This window comes from Cyrtonyx montezumae, unplaced genomic scaffold, assembly GCF_038088225.1.
Source record: "Cyrtonyx montezumae isolate F1298 unplaced genomic scaffold, pur_monq_1.0 scaffold_30, whole genome shotgun sequence".
Classification (NCBI taxonomy): domain Eukaryota; kingdom Metazoa; phylum Chordata; class Aves; order Galliformes; family Odontophoridae; genus Cyrtonyx; species Cyrtonyx montezumae.
The window spans coordinates 9,569,047-9,587,497 of record NW_027072035.1 but is presented as its reverse complement, the minus strand read 5'-3'; the positions used below and the strand labels follow the sequence as shown (position 1 = coordinate 9,587,497).

General features: G+C 38.4%; 1 protein-coding gene across 4 annotated transcripts in view; it reads right to left on the bottom strand.

The window, feature by feature from the left end:
• Positions 1 to 11,037: 11,037 nt before the first annotated feature.
• Positions 11,038 to 18,451, bottom strand: part of PCGF3 (polycomb group ring finger 3) — a 45,048-nt gene continuing 37,634 nt past the window's right edge. For 3 of the 4 annotated variants that reach the window (XM_065744254.1, XM_065744253.1, XM_065744251.1), the window contains 5 exons: positions 18,315 to 18,425; positions 17,769 to 17,857; positions 16,399 to 16,536; positions 14,687 to 14,767; positions 11,038 to 12,876 (listed from right to left, as the gene is read on the bottom strand). In XM_065744254.1, the coding sequence (XP_065600326.1) occupies positions 12,829 to 12,876; positions 14,687 to 14,767; positions 16,399 to 16,536; positions 17,769 to 17,857; positions 18,315 to 18,425 (467 nt within the window). In that variant the 3' untranslated portion in view covers positions 11,038 to 12,828. The remainder of the gene's footprint in view (positions 12,877 to 14,686; positions 14,768 to 16,398; positions 16,537 to 17,768; positions 17,858 to 18,314; positions 18,426 to 18,451) is intronic. The other variant, XM_065744255.1, reaches the window with a different exon arrangement.

The following is an 18,451-nucleotide window of genomic DNA, read 5'->3' as shown; positions in this document are numbered from 1 at the left end:
ACCAACACTTCCAATATGAGTAACAGGCAAAACCGAATTGTTTTTGCACTGAGCAACGTTTTTTTCATCTCTGTTTAATTCTGAACAGTGCGCTCTTGAAAGACTTGTTTTATCTCCACTTCCAGTCCTAGGAATATCTGAATGCTGAGAAACTCACTAGCTGCCAATAAATTTGCATTCCTGATCCTTAGAATAAATAGGCTGAGAGGTGGAAGCAGGAGCAAAGCAGTAGGAATGTCACAGGGATGTATCCTCAGGCTTCAGTGTCCCACTGCCAGCAACTGGAGAGACTGGTACCACTAGTCACGCTGAGATATGAGCTCCCTGGTGGAGGAATCTGTCCTGTACATATGTGTAGATATTATCAGTATCTCCATTTTTCACCCAATATACTTGAGCAGTTTTTCATGTTTATGCTGCAGCAGAGCCCGCTGTGAGCCTGAGGCTGAGAACTGCAGGAGTCACATCATTGGTGGGATCAGTCAGTGGTTTAAAGAGTCTTGCCAAGTATAAAGGCCACAGCACTCATGGATACACACAGGTAAGTGCACTCTGCACATGCTGTTTCTGGTTGCCATTTCCATGCTTATTTCATCTTTGTCTTCCAGATAGAGGAGACTATGTATTTCAAAACTACTCTACTCTCCCTACAGATCTACTCTAGTACCACTCTACAGATCCCTAAAGACCTGTACCATCAATTTGTTCTTTGATCAACAAAATAAACTAAAACCTGTGATTTCATCCACTCTCTGCTCTGTCAAGCATGTACATCCTCATTTGGTGTGTTCAGAGGAAAACCTCTTTCACTTGGAACCCAGTACTGAGAACTGAGTGCAGCTTTGTGTGCTGGACTGCACTAATCAATTTAGGAAGCAGATTAAGAGGGCTAAGGACAAACAGTGACTAAAACAACAGCAGGATTTCATGGGGGGATTTAAAAAGCACCTCAAGACAGGTTTTGCTCCAGTACTGACTCACAGAGAAGGTTGATAGAATTCAACAGGCCTCACTGAGCTCAAAATTTGGCTGTGCTGCCTGGAAGTCACACTGAAAGCAAGTACACTCTTGTAAGCAGAACACTGCTCAGCATTTGTGGATTTTTTTTTATTTTTTCTGCTGCACTGCATGGATATCTCCCACCGTTCTAAAACAAGCTGAAAGTGGATCACCGGCTGGCAAGGAACACAGATTTGGAATAGAAAATCTTTGTACAGCAAGGTCAAAAACAAGTGCATCAGCCTCAAGATAATCCAAAAGCTTTTCTAGCTCTACAGGCAGGTATATACTTTCATGCTCACTAAGCAAGAAGCTGAGCTTCAGCATGATGGAGGAAAAAGAGTCTTCCAGATTCACAGATCTTATGGTGAAAAAAGAAATCTCAACAACCAACCCAGTACTACAGTGGCACACTTTTCTGCGGCTGTCCCTGGAAAACATGCCATAAGCTGTTGCTCTGTGTTTGCCTGTGCACTGGCAGTCCCTGGGCTATAGCTGCCTCCCATGCAGGAAGCTCTCCATTTGCAGAGCAGTGTCCTGCACTGCTTGGAATCCATCAGACCAGCCTGCAGAGGTTGGCCAGGGGTGGTCCTCTCACATACTGTCCCTGTGCTCCATGGTTTCAATGGGGCTTGGAGAAACCCTGAGCAGCACACACTAAGTAGTAGCATCCTTGCTTAGTTTTGGCTATAAATTATGTGCAAACAGATGGAATAAATCTGTTGTAACACCTGGCTGTGTAAAAAATGCTGTCCTTCTGAGAGCAGGCCTGGAGCAGAGCTGCTCTGCATCACACTGCTAACACAGACTCACTGTTCTGATGACACCTGGCAGATGCAACCCAAGGACACAAGAGCCACCTCAACCTCCACCTTTCCAGAATAAAGCACATTTCACTCTTCACTGCTACAGCCAGGGAAGATGGAAATAAAACAAAGGGTTTTCTTTGTAGTTGATTCACCCCACCCACTGTCTTGTAGATGTGGATCAATAAGAATCTTACCAAGGGAAAAGAAACAAAAATCCAAAGAGCAAAACCATACAGAAATGTGTGACTACATGAACTGTCACTAGCAAGCATCCCATTATCTGCAGCCACTGCTTACTGCATCCACTGCTCTGCAGATACATAGCAGCAGACAGCAACAGGTTGCTCGCAGGGCACTGTGGTTTTGGTCAGAAGAACAGTCCAACCCTGTCCCATTAGCATAAATTACCCCTAATTGAACCAGAAACAAACAAACAAAACAAACAACAACAACAAAGAAGAAGAAGAAAAAACAGGCCAGAAGAAGTGACCAGGGAAAGATGAGCAAAATTGGTGAGGTTTCTTCACATCCAGCAGGGAAAGCTCATCCCAGTGACAAGGCGATCCAAGGCAACAAAGGAATCACAGCCAATAAAGTAAAAAGAAGAGATTCAAAGCAAGCTGGAGGCACAATTTGCTAATATTACAGAATCACATAATTGCAGGGGGTGGAAGGGACCTCTAGAAATCACAGAGCCCAACCCTTCTGCCGAAGCACATTCCTTACAACACATCACGTAGGGAGGTGTCCAGATGGGTCTTGAATATCTCCATAGAAGGAGGCTCCACAAACACTCTGGGCAATCTGAGCCAATACTCATCACCCTTACTGTAAAGATATTCTTCTGCACATTTCTATTTACATTTATGTACAAGACTTAGGCCATTCCACCTTGTTCCATTACTACACAATTACTGAGAAGAACCTGGCCTCCTTGATTTGCCTCCCACCTCCCTTTAGATATTTATAAACATTAATCAGATCCCCTGAGTCTTCTTTTTCCCAGGCTGAACAGACTCAGGTCTCTCACCTTGAAACAAGATGCTCCAGGCTCTTTATCATCTTTGTGGCCCTCTGCTGAACTCCTTCCAAGATATCCCTGTCATTTTTGCACCATGGAATCCAGAACAGGACACAGTACTCCAGGTGAGGCCTCACCAGGGCAGAGTAGAGGGGGAAGATCACCTCCCTTGACCTGCTGGCCACACTCTCTCTAGTGCACCCAAAGATCCCATTGGCTTTCTTGGCCACCAGGGCACACTGCTGGCTCATACCCAATCTATCATCTACCAGGATACAGCCAGGTCCCTCTCCTCAGAGCTCCTCTCCAGCAGGTCATTCCCCAGCCTGTACCAGTGCACACAGTTATTCCTCCCTAGGTGCAAGACTCCACACTTGCTCTTTTTAAACCTCATCTGGTTCCTTTCTATCCAACTCTCCAGTCTGTCCAGGTCTCACTGAATGGCAGCACAGCCTTCCAGCATGTCAGCCATTCCTCCCAGCTTCATATTGTCAGCAAACTTGCTGAGGGTGGACTCTATCCCCTCATCAAGGTCATTGATGAAGATTTGAACAGGACTGGACCCAGCACAGACCCCTGAGGAACACCGCTAAGTACAGGCCTCCATCCACTCCTCTATTCCATACTTCCTCAGCCTTGTTATAAGGATGCTGTGCAAGACAGTGCCAAATGCCTTGCTGAAATCAAGGTAGACTATATCCACTGCTCTCCTTCCATCCACCAAGCCTGCAATGACATCAAAGAAGGCTACCAGGCTGGTCAAGCACAACCTCCCTCTGGTGAACCTGTGATGACTAATCTTCCAATTGCCTGGAAATGGCATTCAGAACAAACTGTTCCATCACCTTTCCAGGGACGGAGGTGAGGCTGACTGGCCTGTAGTTCTCTGGATCCTCTTTCTTGACCTGTTTGAAGACCGGAGTGACATTGGCTATCCTCCAGACTTCAGGCATCTCCTCCATCCTCCAAAACCTCTCAAAGATGATACAGGTTGGTTCAGCAATCACCTCTGCCAACTCCCTCAGCAGACATGGATGCATCTCATTGGGGCCCATGAATTTGCGTACAGGGATGTTGCCTAAACACTCTTGGACCATCTCCTGCCTTACCAAAGGGTGTTCAGCTTAAAACACTCAGAACACAAGGTTTCTTAAGGTTTTATGAACCACAGTAAAACTATTCAAACTTTTTCTGAGCCTGAGGATCTCATAATCCTGGAAGCTCTTGGGAGAGTGAAGGTGCATCAGTCATTGTACTATCAAAATGCACACAGGACTGGGACTGCTTATTTTGAATGCAGAGGAAAGAAGAGACTGCTTCTCCAGAGTGAGAAGCCAGTTAGTTGTGCCCATATATATAAAATCTGCACAGGTGCCAATAGTGAAGGGCCCAGAACCAACTATTCAGTATCTGTATCACACTAATGTTACCACCATTTTCAAGAAATGCCCAAAGCTGCCATAAAAAGATCCAGTCATAGCCTCAACGCTGAGGAGGGAGCACGTAAGTATCACATGTTGCAGCTGTAGACTGTAAGGCCCAAATGAGACAGAAGAATGTATTCTTTCTAGATGATGTGACAGCAGGACCAGAAGACACATTCTGCTTGACATCCAGGTTCACAAATATACTGTTTGTCTCTTTCCAGACACTTTGGGAATCAACAAAACACATTTATCACCAATCCAAATAATGCTGTCACAATCCATTGCAGCTGTTTACAGAGACATTGCTCAAATAGGAACACAAAAGCTTTCAGGGAATATGTTATACTATAAAACATAAACTAAAGCAGAAATTTTGCTCTGCAGAATGCTGAGAACTAGCAGACCCACACAGAAGTAGCAAGGTTATTTGCTGCATCACCAGTCAGCATTTTTCACAACAGCAGTGGTGCTGTCTTAGTGCACCCAGAATCAGAGGCTTTGCTCTTGTGAATAAAGCAGACCAAACTCAAGGCAAGGGGCAGTTAAGTTTGCATCCAAGGGGAAAATAGCTAAATAAATAACATTAAAGGCTTCCACAAAAATGAGAGTTCCTGTTCATCAAATATGGAAATGAAGGACTGCATGCTATGGACAGAGGCAGAGAACAAGAGCAAGGCTGTAAGGGCACTATCCTGTCATCAGAATAACTCAGTCAACATTCCTACAGATGGTAGTTGCTTGGGTTTCTGTTTTGTTCTTATTTTGACAGTTAGGCTGTGCATTCAGGTACATCAACATACAGATACGAAGCACAGACATGCCTAGTTCAAACCCAATCAATACAACATCTTTAAATAATGATTGTGCAAGAATATTGCCATGTGAAAGTCTAGACATTTTTAGATAGCTACGACCCTCATCCTACCCTTGGTAGAGAGTACACCTGTACACTATTTTCTCTACCAGGTCCAGGTCACTGCTTCATTTTCTAGTAGAAAACTAATTGACAGGACTTCTTTAAAAAAACAGAGGAAAAAAAAAAGGCCAAATGAATGAAAGACATGCTAGGATTTTTCACACAAAGACGCAGGGAGTTGTATTGTGTTATAACCCCATCCAGATCATTATATATTCAATTAATATATTTTATCCTTCTCTGACTACTGCAATCTCAATAAACTCTTTGTTGTTTTACAAACAGAGATACTCTTCTTCTAAACACCGACTTAGAGCAAAGTATTTGGTTAGGGGAAGAAGTTTTTCATGTTGAATTACCTTATGAGAAAAATGTAGTTTGCTGTTCATTAGCCACAAGACAGGCTTATGCTTTCAGAGCTAGCTGCACAACTGCTATCAGTTCTGTCACAAACAGGAATTGCTTCCACTCTCATTTAGCAGATTAGCACCATGTTCAAGTAACAACAAGGGGAGTTAGTTCTGTCCCATTGTGTGTTTCTGGTGTTCAGGTTTTCCACAGTCCACAAAGGAGGCTAGTTTTAAATGACTAATTTCAAACTAACATAAAGCAGTGATAATAGACGTTAAAAGTCAAATAATTTATTTTTTTTTTATGTCCAAACCAAAGCCAGAGAACATTTTGAATTACTACAAGTATATTTTACATGGAACAATATGAAACATTGACTTCTAAAACAATTTTTGCAACAAGTATTTCAAAAGTCACATGTACAACAGATGCTGATGGCATTGCTTTAATCATTCCTTAAGTGAGGTATACACGTTAAGTTAATCCCCATGTAAACCTGAGCAATTTCTCCATGACATAGATGACAAAGAAAGAGACCACAACTTGTGTGCAGTGTTACGTTGCTATAAACATCTGCTTGTGTAAGAGAAGCAGAGGTTTCCTTTTCCTAGCTACTCCAGTGTACACAGCAGTCAGAAAATCTGTAATCACACTGGCATGAAATAGAAGCCCTCTGTTCTAGCACATCATTTCTGCACTCCTGGAATAGCTGCTGAAAATGTAAGAAGAAATAGGCTAAACCAGGTCATCACAGGTTCGTTCAGTGATAGATGAGAGCAACCAAGAGTATGAAGTACAGGGAAGCATAGAATCACAGAAAATGAGACCATGGAGGATTTACAAGAAATAATGCTTGCTCAGGAAGAATTAGTGCTAACATTTACCTACTTTTAAGTGACTATATATAGGCAAAGGGACCCTTCTAAGGTAAGTGTCTCATGAGGGTGTTACGAAGCTAAAGCAGTGGCAAATGGCTGATTTCCTCAGGGCAATTATATATTGGTACTATCAGTGCAAGTATGATCTATGTGTAAGATCCTCTGACTTCAAACCAGCCCACAGTTGCTGGCAATTGCATACAAGGCAATAGCAAAAAAAGAGAGCCCTTCTAGTTCTCTCAGTATGTAGACAGCAGTACACATGCTATGTATGTATTTGCAGTACTGCAAAGGGATACTGCAAGGAATTCAACTACTGCTTTCCCATTTAACATTGTATCTGCACTACATATTTTAATTAATTTCAGCTAAAAAGAAAACTCTGCATCTATGCTCCGTTCAGGAATTCAAACAAATCTCAAGGATCTTGGGAAAAAAGAAAAAACAAAACAAAACAAAAAGCTCATGAATTTACCGAGACAGCAAGCACCAATATTTGCCAAATACCACAACAGATCAATTTTTTCAAAGGCAAAGCATACATGGGTCACAGTAAGTTTCCTATAGGTAAGAGAACTTTCTTCCTAGCAGCTTGCAAAGAAAAGGTGACACAAGTGTGACAGTCCCCAAATTAAAATCAAATATGCATGGATATTCTTTGTAATTAGATGTGTGACACTTAGTCACATCAAATCTTTCATCTAGAATGCTGCAGTCTGCCCTTGTGCATCAGCATCACCAGGTAAAGTCAGACTGAAAGCAACACACAGTTCTCATAAGTACATTTCTATCTACAAATACATATAGACATCAGGGTAACTAAGCTTTTCCTGCATGCAGCTGAAGCCATTTCATTTCCTAGCTGGCAGTTATATGCCATACGTTTGTCACAGGCACATCACTGCTCTGAGCAGTGGGTAATACTTCAGGCCATGCTTTTGTTTGTTTTGAGTAAAATGGGTTACAGACATATTGACTGTGACCATGTCATGCCACAACATTTTTGTTATCAGTCATGCTGGGTTGGTCAGTGCCATGATATCAAGGCTGACCTGTTCCTTATGTTCTTGAAGGAAAAAATGGGACAATAACTTCCAGCTTGACAGGATTTCAGTTAGTTTCTCTGCTTTTATTAACAAGCATATAATATTAATTGGCAAAACACTGAATACAAGCTTCACTATCATAAAATCAAAACATTAAGCAATAATCCAAAAAGGCTTATTCAGACAAAACTAGCCACCAATAGTACAAAAATTACACAGCAACACAAAGCATAAAAAATTGTAAACTTTCAAATGAAGCTAAGCCAAAAATATGGTTTTACACTGTGACAGTTTCTGTATCTTTATTATGCCACATGAGAAAATAAAGGCTTAGTGGTTGCACTGGCTTATTGTCCCTCAACTGTAAAATAATCTTGTTCCAAAAGGAAAGATCAAAGTCTCCTTTCTTTGAATAAGTAACTTGAATTCAAGATTCTAGTAAACCAATGTTTTCAGGTCCGAATAAAAATTAATAATACTGGAACATCATTCCAGCCTTTAAAAATCAAGACTCCGTCCTCCAGCCACAGCTACCATCACCTGAACAAACCCTCTGGTTTCTGCACAATCATTCAGGCTATTTGCAAAGTTAGCAATATAAGCATGCATGGGATTGTACATTTAGTCCCCACCTTAATGCTCAACTGGGTAGGTCACTGTGGATTTGAAAGATTTTCAGGAAGCTCCAAATGGATCAAATAGCAACGGAGCTTTAATTAGTATATAAATAAATCATAAATCCATGGTAAAATATTATTGTTAGCTTGCCACAGAAAGCAAGTTTCTAGAAGGTGTTTGTACTGTTTGCAAGTTTTCATGAAAGCAGAGATTGAAGTATTGTTCCCATCTTCCTTAATGTTCTCTCTATAGGTTTTTACTTCAGCAACAGATGCCAAGACCTCTCAGTTACAGTTAATTATATCTTATGCACAGAGTCTGGTGTATAGGACAGTTTTTTCTCCTGTTATCAACTTCATGCAAAGAAACTGAAGCATTAGCATCTCCAGTGAAATATCCAAACTGAAGTGATCACCTGAGGAAGCAGAAAAAATAGATTTTTCTGTACAGTCCAGCCTTCTGAATAAAATGCATCTTACATATTGTTGAAAGCACGAGCTTACTAGGATTCACCTGCTGATGTACAGACTGGTTGGCTTTTTCCTATTATATTTAGCTCAGTGATAAGATGCATCATGTTGTATAACAGGCTAGTTGTATGGTTATATATACCATCCAGTAGGAAAAGAAAAATAATTAAAAATTAAAAATCAATCTCCTACAACTATTTATGCTGTTATGAAGACAACAGAGCCAGATAAGCTTTCAAAGGCTCAGAGCCTATTGGAAAAAATAGCACCATCATAGTTGTAGTCTGATATTTTTTATGGTCCAATATCCCCAGAGATAATAGTGTTGTGTACACTATTGCACAACCAAAAATAATAAATAAATATTTTCAGATTTGATGGTACACAAAGATACCAGACATAACAATGGCACAAAAAGTTTTCAGATAGGCTGCAAGTCTTGCTGATTGCTTCCACAGTTCACATTAAGATTTCTTGCAAGATCATTTATTTTAGAATATTGCTGACAGACAGTTCTTGTACTTACACAAATTTAAATCCCGCACTTCACTCTTAAAATAAAATAGAACAAATCAAAAAACAACCTTCCCAGATAACAGTCCCAAATAAAACCCCACTTGAACAAATCAAAAATTCCATCTACGTTCCTTTTTTAATGGTAAGTAGATGCTACATTTACAATTTAAATGTATGCCTAATAAATGCATGATTCAAACCTATTGCACAAAAACAAAAGTAATGTTCTTTATCCACACAAAATAAAAACATAGAAATAAAAGCTAATTAAACTCAATGTAAAAGGAAGAAGCTTGTAAAAACATCTTATAGTTTCATTTTATATGCCCGTACATAAGGTTGGACCATTGAAACCAAAAATACTTGGATGGCAAAATAAGACAGAAGGCTTAAAATAGAATAAATAACTTTTATAGAGTTAACTTTTAACACCCCAAATCTTATTTAAATTTAATATCATATATTCTATCTGAATTCTCTGTTTTTAATGAAACTATATTTAATGAGACTCAGCCTGGGTGATTCATCAGTCTCATTGCTGCTGAGGACACTATAACAAGATACTTCTTTACTGCAATTATTTACCAGCGTAAGCAATTGTGAAAACTACCTCACAGTAACTCCATCTTGACAAAATCCAAAATAAACTGAGTATGATCTCACTAGGACAGAGAGATATCTACGCTGAGTCCAACTTTCAGTTCAAGTTTGAAGAGAAGCAGGGTTACTATATAGTCTTGATATAAATTAACTGTCTCTTAAGCTTCACAGAAGAGAAACAGAGCTCTGATCCAAAGGAGGCCTCCCTCTCAGTTCAATTCAATTACATTGCAGACTTCTAGTAAGGCTAGAGTAAATAAATTTATGGTCCAGACACAATCCCAACCCCTCCTGAGGGAAAGAATATCTACAGCAATGATGCTATGACATACGATTTAGAAAAATAACTGGGATTATCTTTTTTTTTTTATCCTTTTCTTTTTACTGATGAGGCTTTAGCAAATTAAATACATTGCAAAAGCAGTTGCACAAACAAAGAAACAAAACAAAACAAAACAAAAAGCACTGGTAGGTATTAATACTGCCTTGAATTTACCTATCTATATAGTTATCAATAGAATTTTCAATGTATTGGTAGCACCATTATATATTCAAGAGATCCTAAAGAGAGCTACAAACTTCCAAATATGTGTTTTGTACTGCAGACTATTATAGCAAGAGAAAGATTTGAAAGGCTTCTGAATTTGCTTGTTTGCAACTGAGTTCTCAGCTGCACAACTGCAGTGGAAAGTGCTAAAATCCTAAAACGCTTTATAAGCACTGCTCAAGTGTCTGGATGTAAAAAAGGTTTCTGCAGTACACTCCTCCTGAGGTAGGCAGATCTCACACAGGAAGCATGCATACACATACAGAGTGGGGGTAGTGTGCATGTATTCACACACACACAAACCACATTAATCAGCATACTCTCAAGGAGTTTTAACTCTACGTCTGCATCAGGTGCAGAATGGCCCACTCACAGCCCTGTTTGTGCTCCCTGTGCTTCTCTAGCTACAGCCAATCCCTTACTTACACTGGAACGCTAACGGCATGAAGAGCTCCAGAAGGGCCCAGTATGTCAATTTGCATATGCATCTGTAACACCTGTTTTCAGTGTTTTCATTAAAGAGTATAAAAAGATAGACTCATGGTCTTATCTGCCAATTAATGTTAACTAAAGGTAAAAGCTGAAATACGTATGAGCTGAAAACAGTAGGACAAAACTGGAGCCGAGTTCTGATCCCATTGCTCATAGGTGCATGCATACCCACACTAAAAGGCCTGGATATGGAGCTCTGCCTAATGCAAGCATTCCAACCCACCTGCCATCTGCCCTCACATCTGCAGCCATTTTTAGCATCTGAGCCTCTTTACATCCCTATATTTCAGTAGGCTCCCTTTCTTTCTCTGCCTGCATACTTCCCATTTACTTTCTCTGCCTGATTTACTTCCCATTCACATCTGTGACTATAAATAAAAATGACAGATATCTTTGCAAAAATAAAAAGAAATTGGAGTACCCCTTCTGAAGCAGCACAGCTAAGAAAGGACGGATGAAGACTCCAAAGAATGAAAGTGCAGGAGAACACTAAGGAATGTGGTGCTTCAAAAGCTCAAGAAGATGACTTAAAATGCTTAGATAAAGCTCTTGCACTATCAGCTTCCTGTTATCAGTAATAAATAATGTCTTCTTGCAGAAGAGAGGAATGAGCACAGACAGACAAAGCAGGGCAGTTACAAGCGAGCTTACTTTCTTATCCAAAGGCAGTTTATAAAAAAGAAAAAAAAATGTATAGCAGCTAGCATTTTCAGCTGACTGGAAAACCCTTCCAAAAGTTAAAAGGTTAACTGTTTCCAGATATTAGCAGTATGCTTGGAATTCTAGGTAACTTGACATGCTGGCAGCCTATCACTCTTGTATCTGTACTGTATGCGCTGAACAGCATACAGCTTGCAGAAATCACTTTCAACTCTGTTTTTAAAAAGGTGACAATTTCAAAAAGCCTTACAAAAATGCAGCAAACACTGCTAAGTGCTATTGAGGGTGCATTCTATAACATAAACAGTCATATGTGTGTGTATGTGTATGTACACACATACATGGCATGTATGTTACTTTGCATCCATTAGGGCTGATGCAAGTACTGCTATCAATTAAGGCCAGAAGGTGTGAAAATAATCTTGTCTGACCCCCCAAAACAGCAAGTAATTGTGCTAACGAAAACAGTATGGTTCCATAAGAAAACAGGTGAAGAAAATACAAAGCCATTACTAAAATATAAAGTTGCTCCTACTTCTCTGAGGAATTTTTGATCAGTGAAAACTGTGCAATATCACCCAAAGTTGTCAAAGAGCCAGTGTTTCATTAGCCAGTGAGAATAAATCCTCATTACAGTAAAAACTGATTTCTGCAAGCCACAGCTACATAAGAAATGTTTATTTATATATATATATATATATATATTTAAAGTTCATAAATCTAGCACTTTTGAGTATCTGTCATTATGTGGTGCAATATATGCCACAGCAAAATATCAGGGCACATTAAAATCAGCTGCAGAGATTACTATTAATCTTACCAAATCACCATGCAAAAGGGGCATTAAAACTTTACTAAAACAGAAACTGAGCGAGAGCAACAACTGGATAAAACTAACAAACAAACTCATTGTTTTCCCAGATTTTCAAAATTTTTCAATGCAGCATAATAAATATCACCAGTCACTATATCATTATCAATGATAATATTATCAATGACCTACAGAACTTGATTAAAGCCAATGCAATCAGGCATACTATATAAGACAAGAACACTTTGCAAAAATATATTTTTAAATATTCAGAATGTGAAAAGTAACTAAATGCAACTTGGTGTCAAAAGCAACATTTTAAAATCACCCCACAACATTCTAACTTATTTCGGTGTAACTGTAAGAGATGAGTCAGGCTGAGCTACGTGGAACTGTGAAGTGTTTTCAATATCTGTAAACTTAGTGCTGGTAGTGTCTTGTTGAGTTTTGATTTCTTTCTTTCATATAAAATAAGTATAAATATTTTCTGTCCAGAAATTCAGATAACACATCCCCAGGAGAAATATTCAGGACAGTCAGCTATGAAAGCACTACAGTCTTCCAAAATTATTCAGCTGATTCATATCATGTGATTAGTGATGCACTAAGAAGGTGCCAGATGATAGTCTCTGCAAAAAACTCTGTCCAGAAGGACAATAAAGTTCTCTCACAGCAAGTCCATTTTGGGTCTGTAATGTAGCAGTAGAGGTGCTTTCTGCAAGATAGAAATATAAGCTAAGTTAAGAAACAAAGCCAGAATTCATCTTTTCAGTAGATAAAACTTTAGTTTCATAAAGCAAGGCTTAAACAAACTATGAGACAAGAAGGAATTCATTTTTGAAACTCAAATCAAATGGAGAATCCTTTCCCTTTTGTCAGGGATAGATCACTGTAAGATTAGTTCTATCAAAACAGTTTAACTCAGGAAACCTAGTAAGAGAGAAATGCAGACACCCAGAATTCAGTATAAGACCACACAGTATTTTATATATTTAATAGTTCTACTCCTACGAATATATCTACAGGTTTTTTGTGGTTTTTTTTTCTATATAGGTAAACTTCTAACATCTGCAGCATCTTGCATTAAGGGGTAGCCCATCCTGTAAAGAATAATTTCCATTTGTTTGTTCTGGAGGCTCTGAGTTTTATCCTACGATCTGCACCTCTTTCACTTAAGATGTCACCGATTCACAGAATTGTAGGGGTTGGAAGGGACTTCTAGAGATCATCTAGTCCAACTCCCCTGCCACAGCAGTTACAGTTGCCTTTTCTGTTCGATTCAAAAGTAAACAGGTCTCCATGATAAAAGTGAACAGTAGACTTCCACAGATGTATATCAATTTGACAATCCTGATCAATTATTTTTCATTAAAAAATCCTAGCATTTGTTTTTTTTCTTACATCTGGATTTAAATCCTCACAGATTCAGTTAGCTTAGAATTCATCATTTTTTTAAAGTTAAGCACAGTGTTTTCCCCAATACATATTCTTTTGCATTTACCTACGTTGAACTTAAGGTGTCGTCCATCAATTTCTGATCGCACAGAGTTTAAATCCTTTGTGATTAATCTGCCTTTGCTATCCCTAATAACTGTAGTATTGTTATTGAGCTATTACTGCATTTTCAAACCATTTTCCTGATCATCCAGGAGCAAATTCTAGTAGGTTTCTAATTGTGACTCTGCAAATGGGAGTCTGACCATTGCCTTCTATCTCTATCTGCTATGCAAAAATAACTATTTTCTACGCAAAGACAAGGAGACACTTTCCTCCTGCCACCTGCACCCTCTAGGTGGTTATATCTCAGTATACCCTGTGAGCTTGGGTTGTGTTTCTTGTCCATAATTCCACTCCTATTTCAAGGAACGCCAAATATACATGCAGTGATTCTGTAGGTAAATACTCAACTCTGCAATTCATTCTTACATCCATTTGACTGGAGTTGCTAATGTGATAACTAATACTTAGAATGAATGCTCCACTTTATTAATCAGCTGCAAAGGGGTTGCTCAGAGAAACAACAATCAGCAAGTCAACGATGTAGTCAATCACATTTAACATGCCATTGTAATGCCTGCTAAATATTGTTGGAATTCTCCTTAAGATAGGCAAACATTAAAATTACTCTTCCTCCCTGAGAGGTAAAGCAGTCTTGTTCAGATACAGAAAAGAACTGTTTTGAAAATTTCTGCCTTCCTTCAGCACAGTCCCTTTTCCCACCTACATGGAGTACAGTCACCTATCACAGCTAAAATTAATACTTTCTTGTGGTTTGCAATTAATTTGCAACAGTTGATGACAGTTAAACTGACAACGGACGCAACATAACATTTTCCCTTGTCAGTTATATTTAATTCTACTTTCCTTCACTTTCTTGGAATCAAATTTAATAACTGTTGTTTAAAAATGCTGCATTAGATAGCTACGAGTTTGTAGTTATTGCTGTGTAGCTGTGAGCAGCATATACTTTAACAACATTCTTAATCTAGACACTTTATGATTAATTTTAAATCACTGTGTCATACCTTAAATCTCCATCTTGTAACAACTACAAACTTGAGTGTGTGGTCCTTGCCAAGAATCTCTTCATTGCATAATATGTCCAGCTGACAAAAAAAAAAAAAAAGACAGTTAATGTGTTGAGACACGATGTGCGAAACATGTTTCAAACAATACTACAAATGTTAGGCATGATGTTTTTTTCTCCAAAGACCGTGGAACAATTCATCTTGGATCTGCTCTGCAGACAAATATAGTTTAAAGAAAGAAAACGATGTCTTTTCTTGACAAAAAATTGCTATACCTATATCGAAGACATTGCATGAACTGGACTTAACTGCTTGACTTACCTTCCCAAGCAGCACTAATGCCCTCTCCACAAAAGCTTTACATCATTTTATGGGGCATTCTAAAAATCTAGCAATAATTCCGACCTTGAATAACTTACAGTGAGCAAGTGCCTACAAACTTAACACCTGCTACCACAAATCAATTACCTGGCACTAATACATTGATTGCACCACTATTTATACATCCTATAAGAATGTGGGAGAGGTGGCAGAAGAATAAACAGTACTTGTTAACAATTTGTTCCTTCATTAGGAAGGACAATAGGCTGCTACATAGAGACTACTATCATGGAACAGGAGGCTTGAAAACAAAATCAAAGCTCTGCCGGTAAAAAAAATGCCTATTTGAAACGGGGGAAAAAAAAATCACTTTCAAAACAGTGATGCTGCTGTTGGGCTCCAGCTTATAAACCAGCTGAGGACAAGATAGAAGATTGTTTCAGTTTTGTTCCAGGAAGCCTAACTGAATCTGGGGACATTCTCCAACAAAAAAAAAGAGTGAAGTTATAGAAGCCAGAAAGCAAGAACAATACAGATACAAATCTGCTGCTGAGCATTTTGAGTAGAAGGATGTTTCCAGACTGGAAAGCAAGTGACTGAGATGAAAAGAGACTGTGATCAAGACCCAGAGACATGGTAAATAGAGGCTGCATTACCACATTTGCCTTAAGTGTTAATTTGGAATCTGAAATGTGAGAAGTGTGAAGAATTGTCTTTCTTTTGGTACACTTCACTGTAAGTTCTTTACATGTAAATAGCTTTGCTTGTGACAGGCAGCAACTACACTGGCAGCACAGAGAAGAACGAAACGTACATGCTGCTTTCCCTTGAGGTCAACATTGGCACTGCTTAATTATTTGTTACTTCCTGTCCCCTGCAGTGAATATGAAGCCTCTGCAAGGGCCATATATATTAAAGGGTCACATGTATACACCTGAATATAATGTATGATACAAAACTTATTGAAAAGTCTGTTTTAATGCATGTAGAAGCTCATAACAAAGCCTTTTGGTGCAAGTACAGACATGAAAAGATACAGTGCAAACTAACAGGCAAATCCTTTATAAAGGTAAGAGAGAAAAAAAGCTATATTTTAATTGTAACATTTAGAATGAGGAGGTGATGGAAGAAGGAAAATCTACAGGAAATAAGACCATAAATCCTAAATTGAAACAGAAAAAAAAAACTGTATTAGTAGAAAATAACCTTATTTGTATAAATTCAACTCCTTAGCTTACAAAAATGGCTAAATAGCATACAATTTAAAACACTGCATTTGCTGCTGTTTTCAGAAAGTAAAATAAGATGTTGCTTTGAAAAATAATGATCCCATACTTGTCCATGGGACTTTTAATGCACAGAATTATTTTTAAAGATTAAAATATTACCTCGTTAAAAGAAGAAAGGTTTAGTTTTTTGGCAATGAACTTCTTTAGATGCAGGACTGTTGCTTGTGCTGAACAGCGAATCCATTTTCGTTTTAATCCACGCAATTTGCTGCTATTGCATTCCAAGCAGATGCTTACCTTCAGGAAAAAGCAAGCAGTCAGGGCTGGCTGCAACAAGTTATTGCAGTCCTCATTATGTATTCCATAAGCAGTTTACATTAATACAACAAAGCGAAAAAGTACAATACTAATATTCCTTAAATTGAAATGCATGTAGTCCAACTAAAGAAAACATTTCCTAACAACTTGTCAATTAGTGATAAGCATGCCTGACTAAAAATTCTTCTTTGAACTTTTTTGTCTTAATGATGGAAAACGGATGCGTCAGTGCATATTCACAGGCTGCCTGCTCACGAGGGCCCTACGTCTAAAAAAGAGTATGAAATACAATAGGAAAACTGTTTTCAACTCTTAACAATTGCTTCTGCTATAACTCTTTGCTTTTAATGCAACCACTAAATCCAGAGAATTTTAATGCTAGTGTCAAAGAAAATAGAAAGTTTAAAAAGAAGGGATAAAAATGATAAAGCACACTTTCAAAATTCTACGGATTAGCTTCAAAATAAAGTTTATTCCATTTCTACACTTCAATTCTCACTTTTTTCATCTATCAACTTGTTATTTAGTTTAAGCTCTGTGACGATTCACTTTATGTGCTAAGAGGATCTAGCATGAGGTACAAACCTTGTGGAAGTTCTCTTGTTTTATCATTCAAAATTAATCCACATTAAATTTACACTGGAGACACGTAAGAGAAAAACAAAAAAACGTGATGCTGGTATATCCTAGCAGGAGATTTCACTTTAAAACATTCTCTGCATTTACAGCTTGACGATTGGTTTCCTGGCTTTTATACTATTTTTGTTTATATTTTTATGGTATAGAACTATCACTGTCTAAGTATCAGAGATCTAAAACAAGATAAATATTAAGAAAAGAGCACAAGGTTTTATTCACAATTACTGATACACATTCAGTTTGGTACACTGGAATAACACTGAAATACACCCATTCATAAAGGGACCCAAATAAACTGAGTCTGTATTAATCTGAAAGCCAATAAGAAGTTTGAAACTCAGTAAACGTCATAAATACAAAATTTTAACAAAAGTGCCTTTAAAATGTTCACCACTCTTGCTACATCCAGAAGATTAACTCATGCTTACACAAAAACTTGGTGCAGCACTGCATCTTCTTTTTGGCAGAGGTCAGTAAAAATAGCTTAAAAAAAAGTTGCTTTTCTTTGCTAATTTAATAAAGCCATAAAGCTAAAACACCAGATAAAAATAGAACATGACCTATGATCCCACCTGTTCATCACTTCGGTGGTAGTCATTATCTTCTTCCTGTTTTTCCTCAGAAGTTTCTTTGTTCGAATTTTCGTCTGTTTTCGTTTCACCTTATATAAGAAAGCAGATATGTGGGATTACACTAATCAGCAGCTTCTAATGTTAACATGATTCAAACTGCAGAGTTCAGGACTGCAGCACAGACTAACCTCACAAATAGTAATTGTGTGCTTAAGCAACACTAGCTGCCAACAGAACAACAGGTGATACAGAACATGCACACAGCGCAGCATTCCGTTCAACTGCTGGCAGTGCAGGAATTGCATAGTTTCACCGAGTCCCCGTGAGGTTATTAGTCTGGAGATCACCCTCACCAAGTGTGAAGGAGAAGCTAAAAGTAAAGGTTCCATGAACAAATGAGAGGCAAAACCAGCCTATATGCACTGTGTTGTACAGCATGATAAAACAATTCTTAAAAACCAACTGGACACATACCTCTGGCAGATCTGTTTGTTACTTATGAGCAGCACCCAACCCAAGAAAGAATAAATAAATAAAAACATTTACCATTTCGATGGGAATCCAGATGCTGCTTTGCAGAACACGTCTCCCCTTTGATGTCTCCTGGAACTTCCATGCCCAGTTTGTGATAAAATTCCCTTTGCTTTTTCATTTCCGCTGTTGAAAACATTGTAAATATTAAA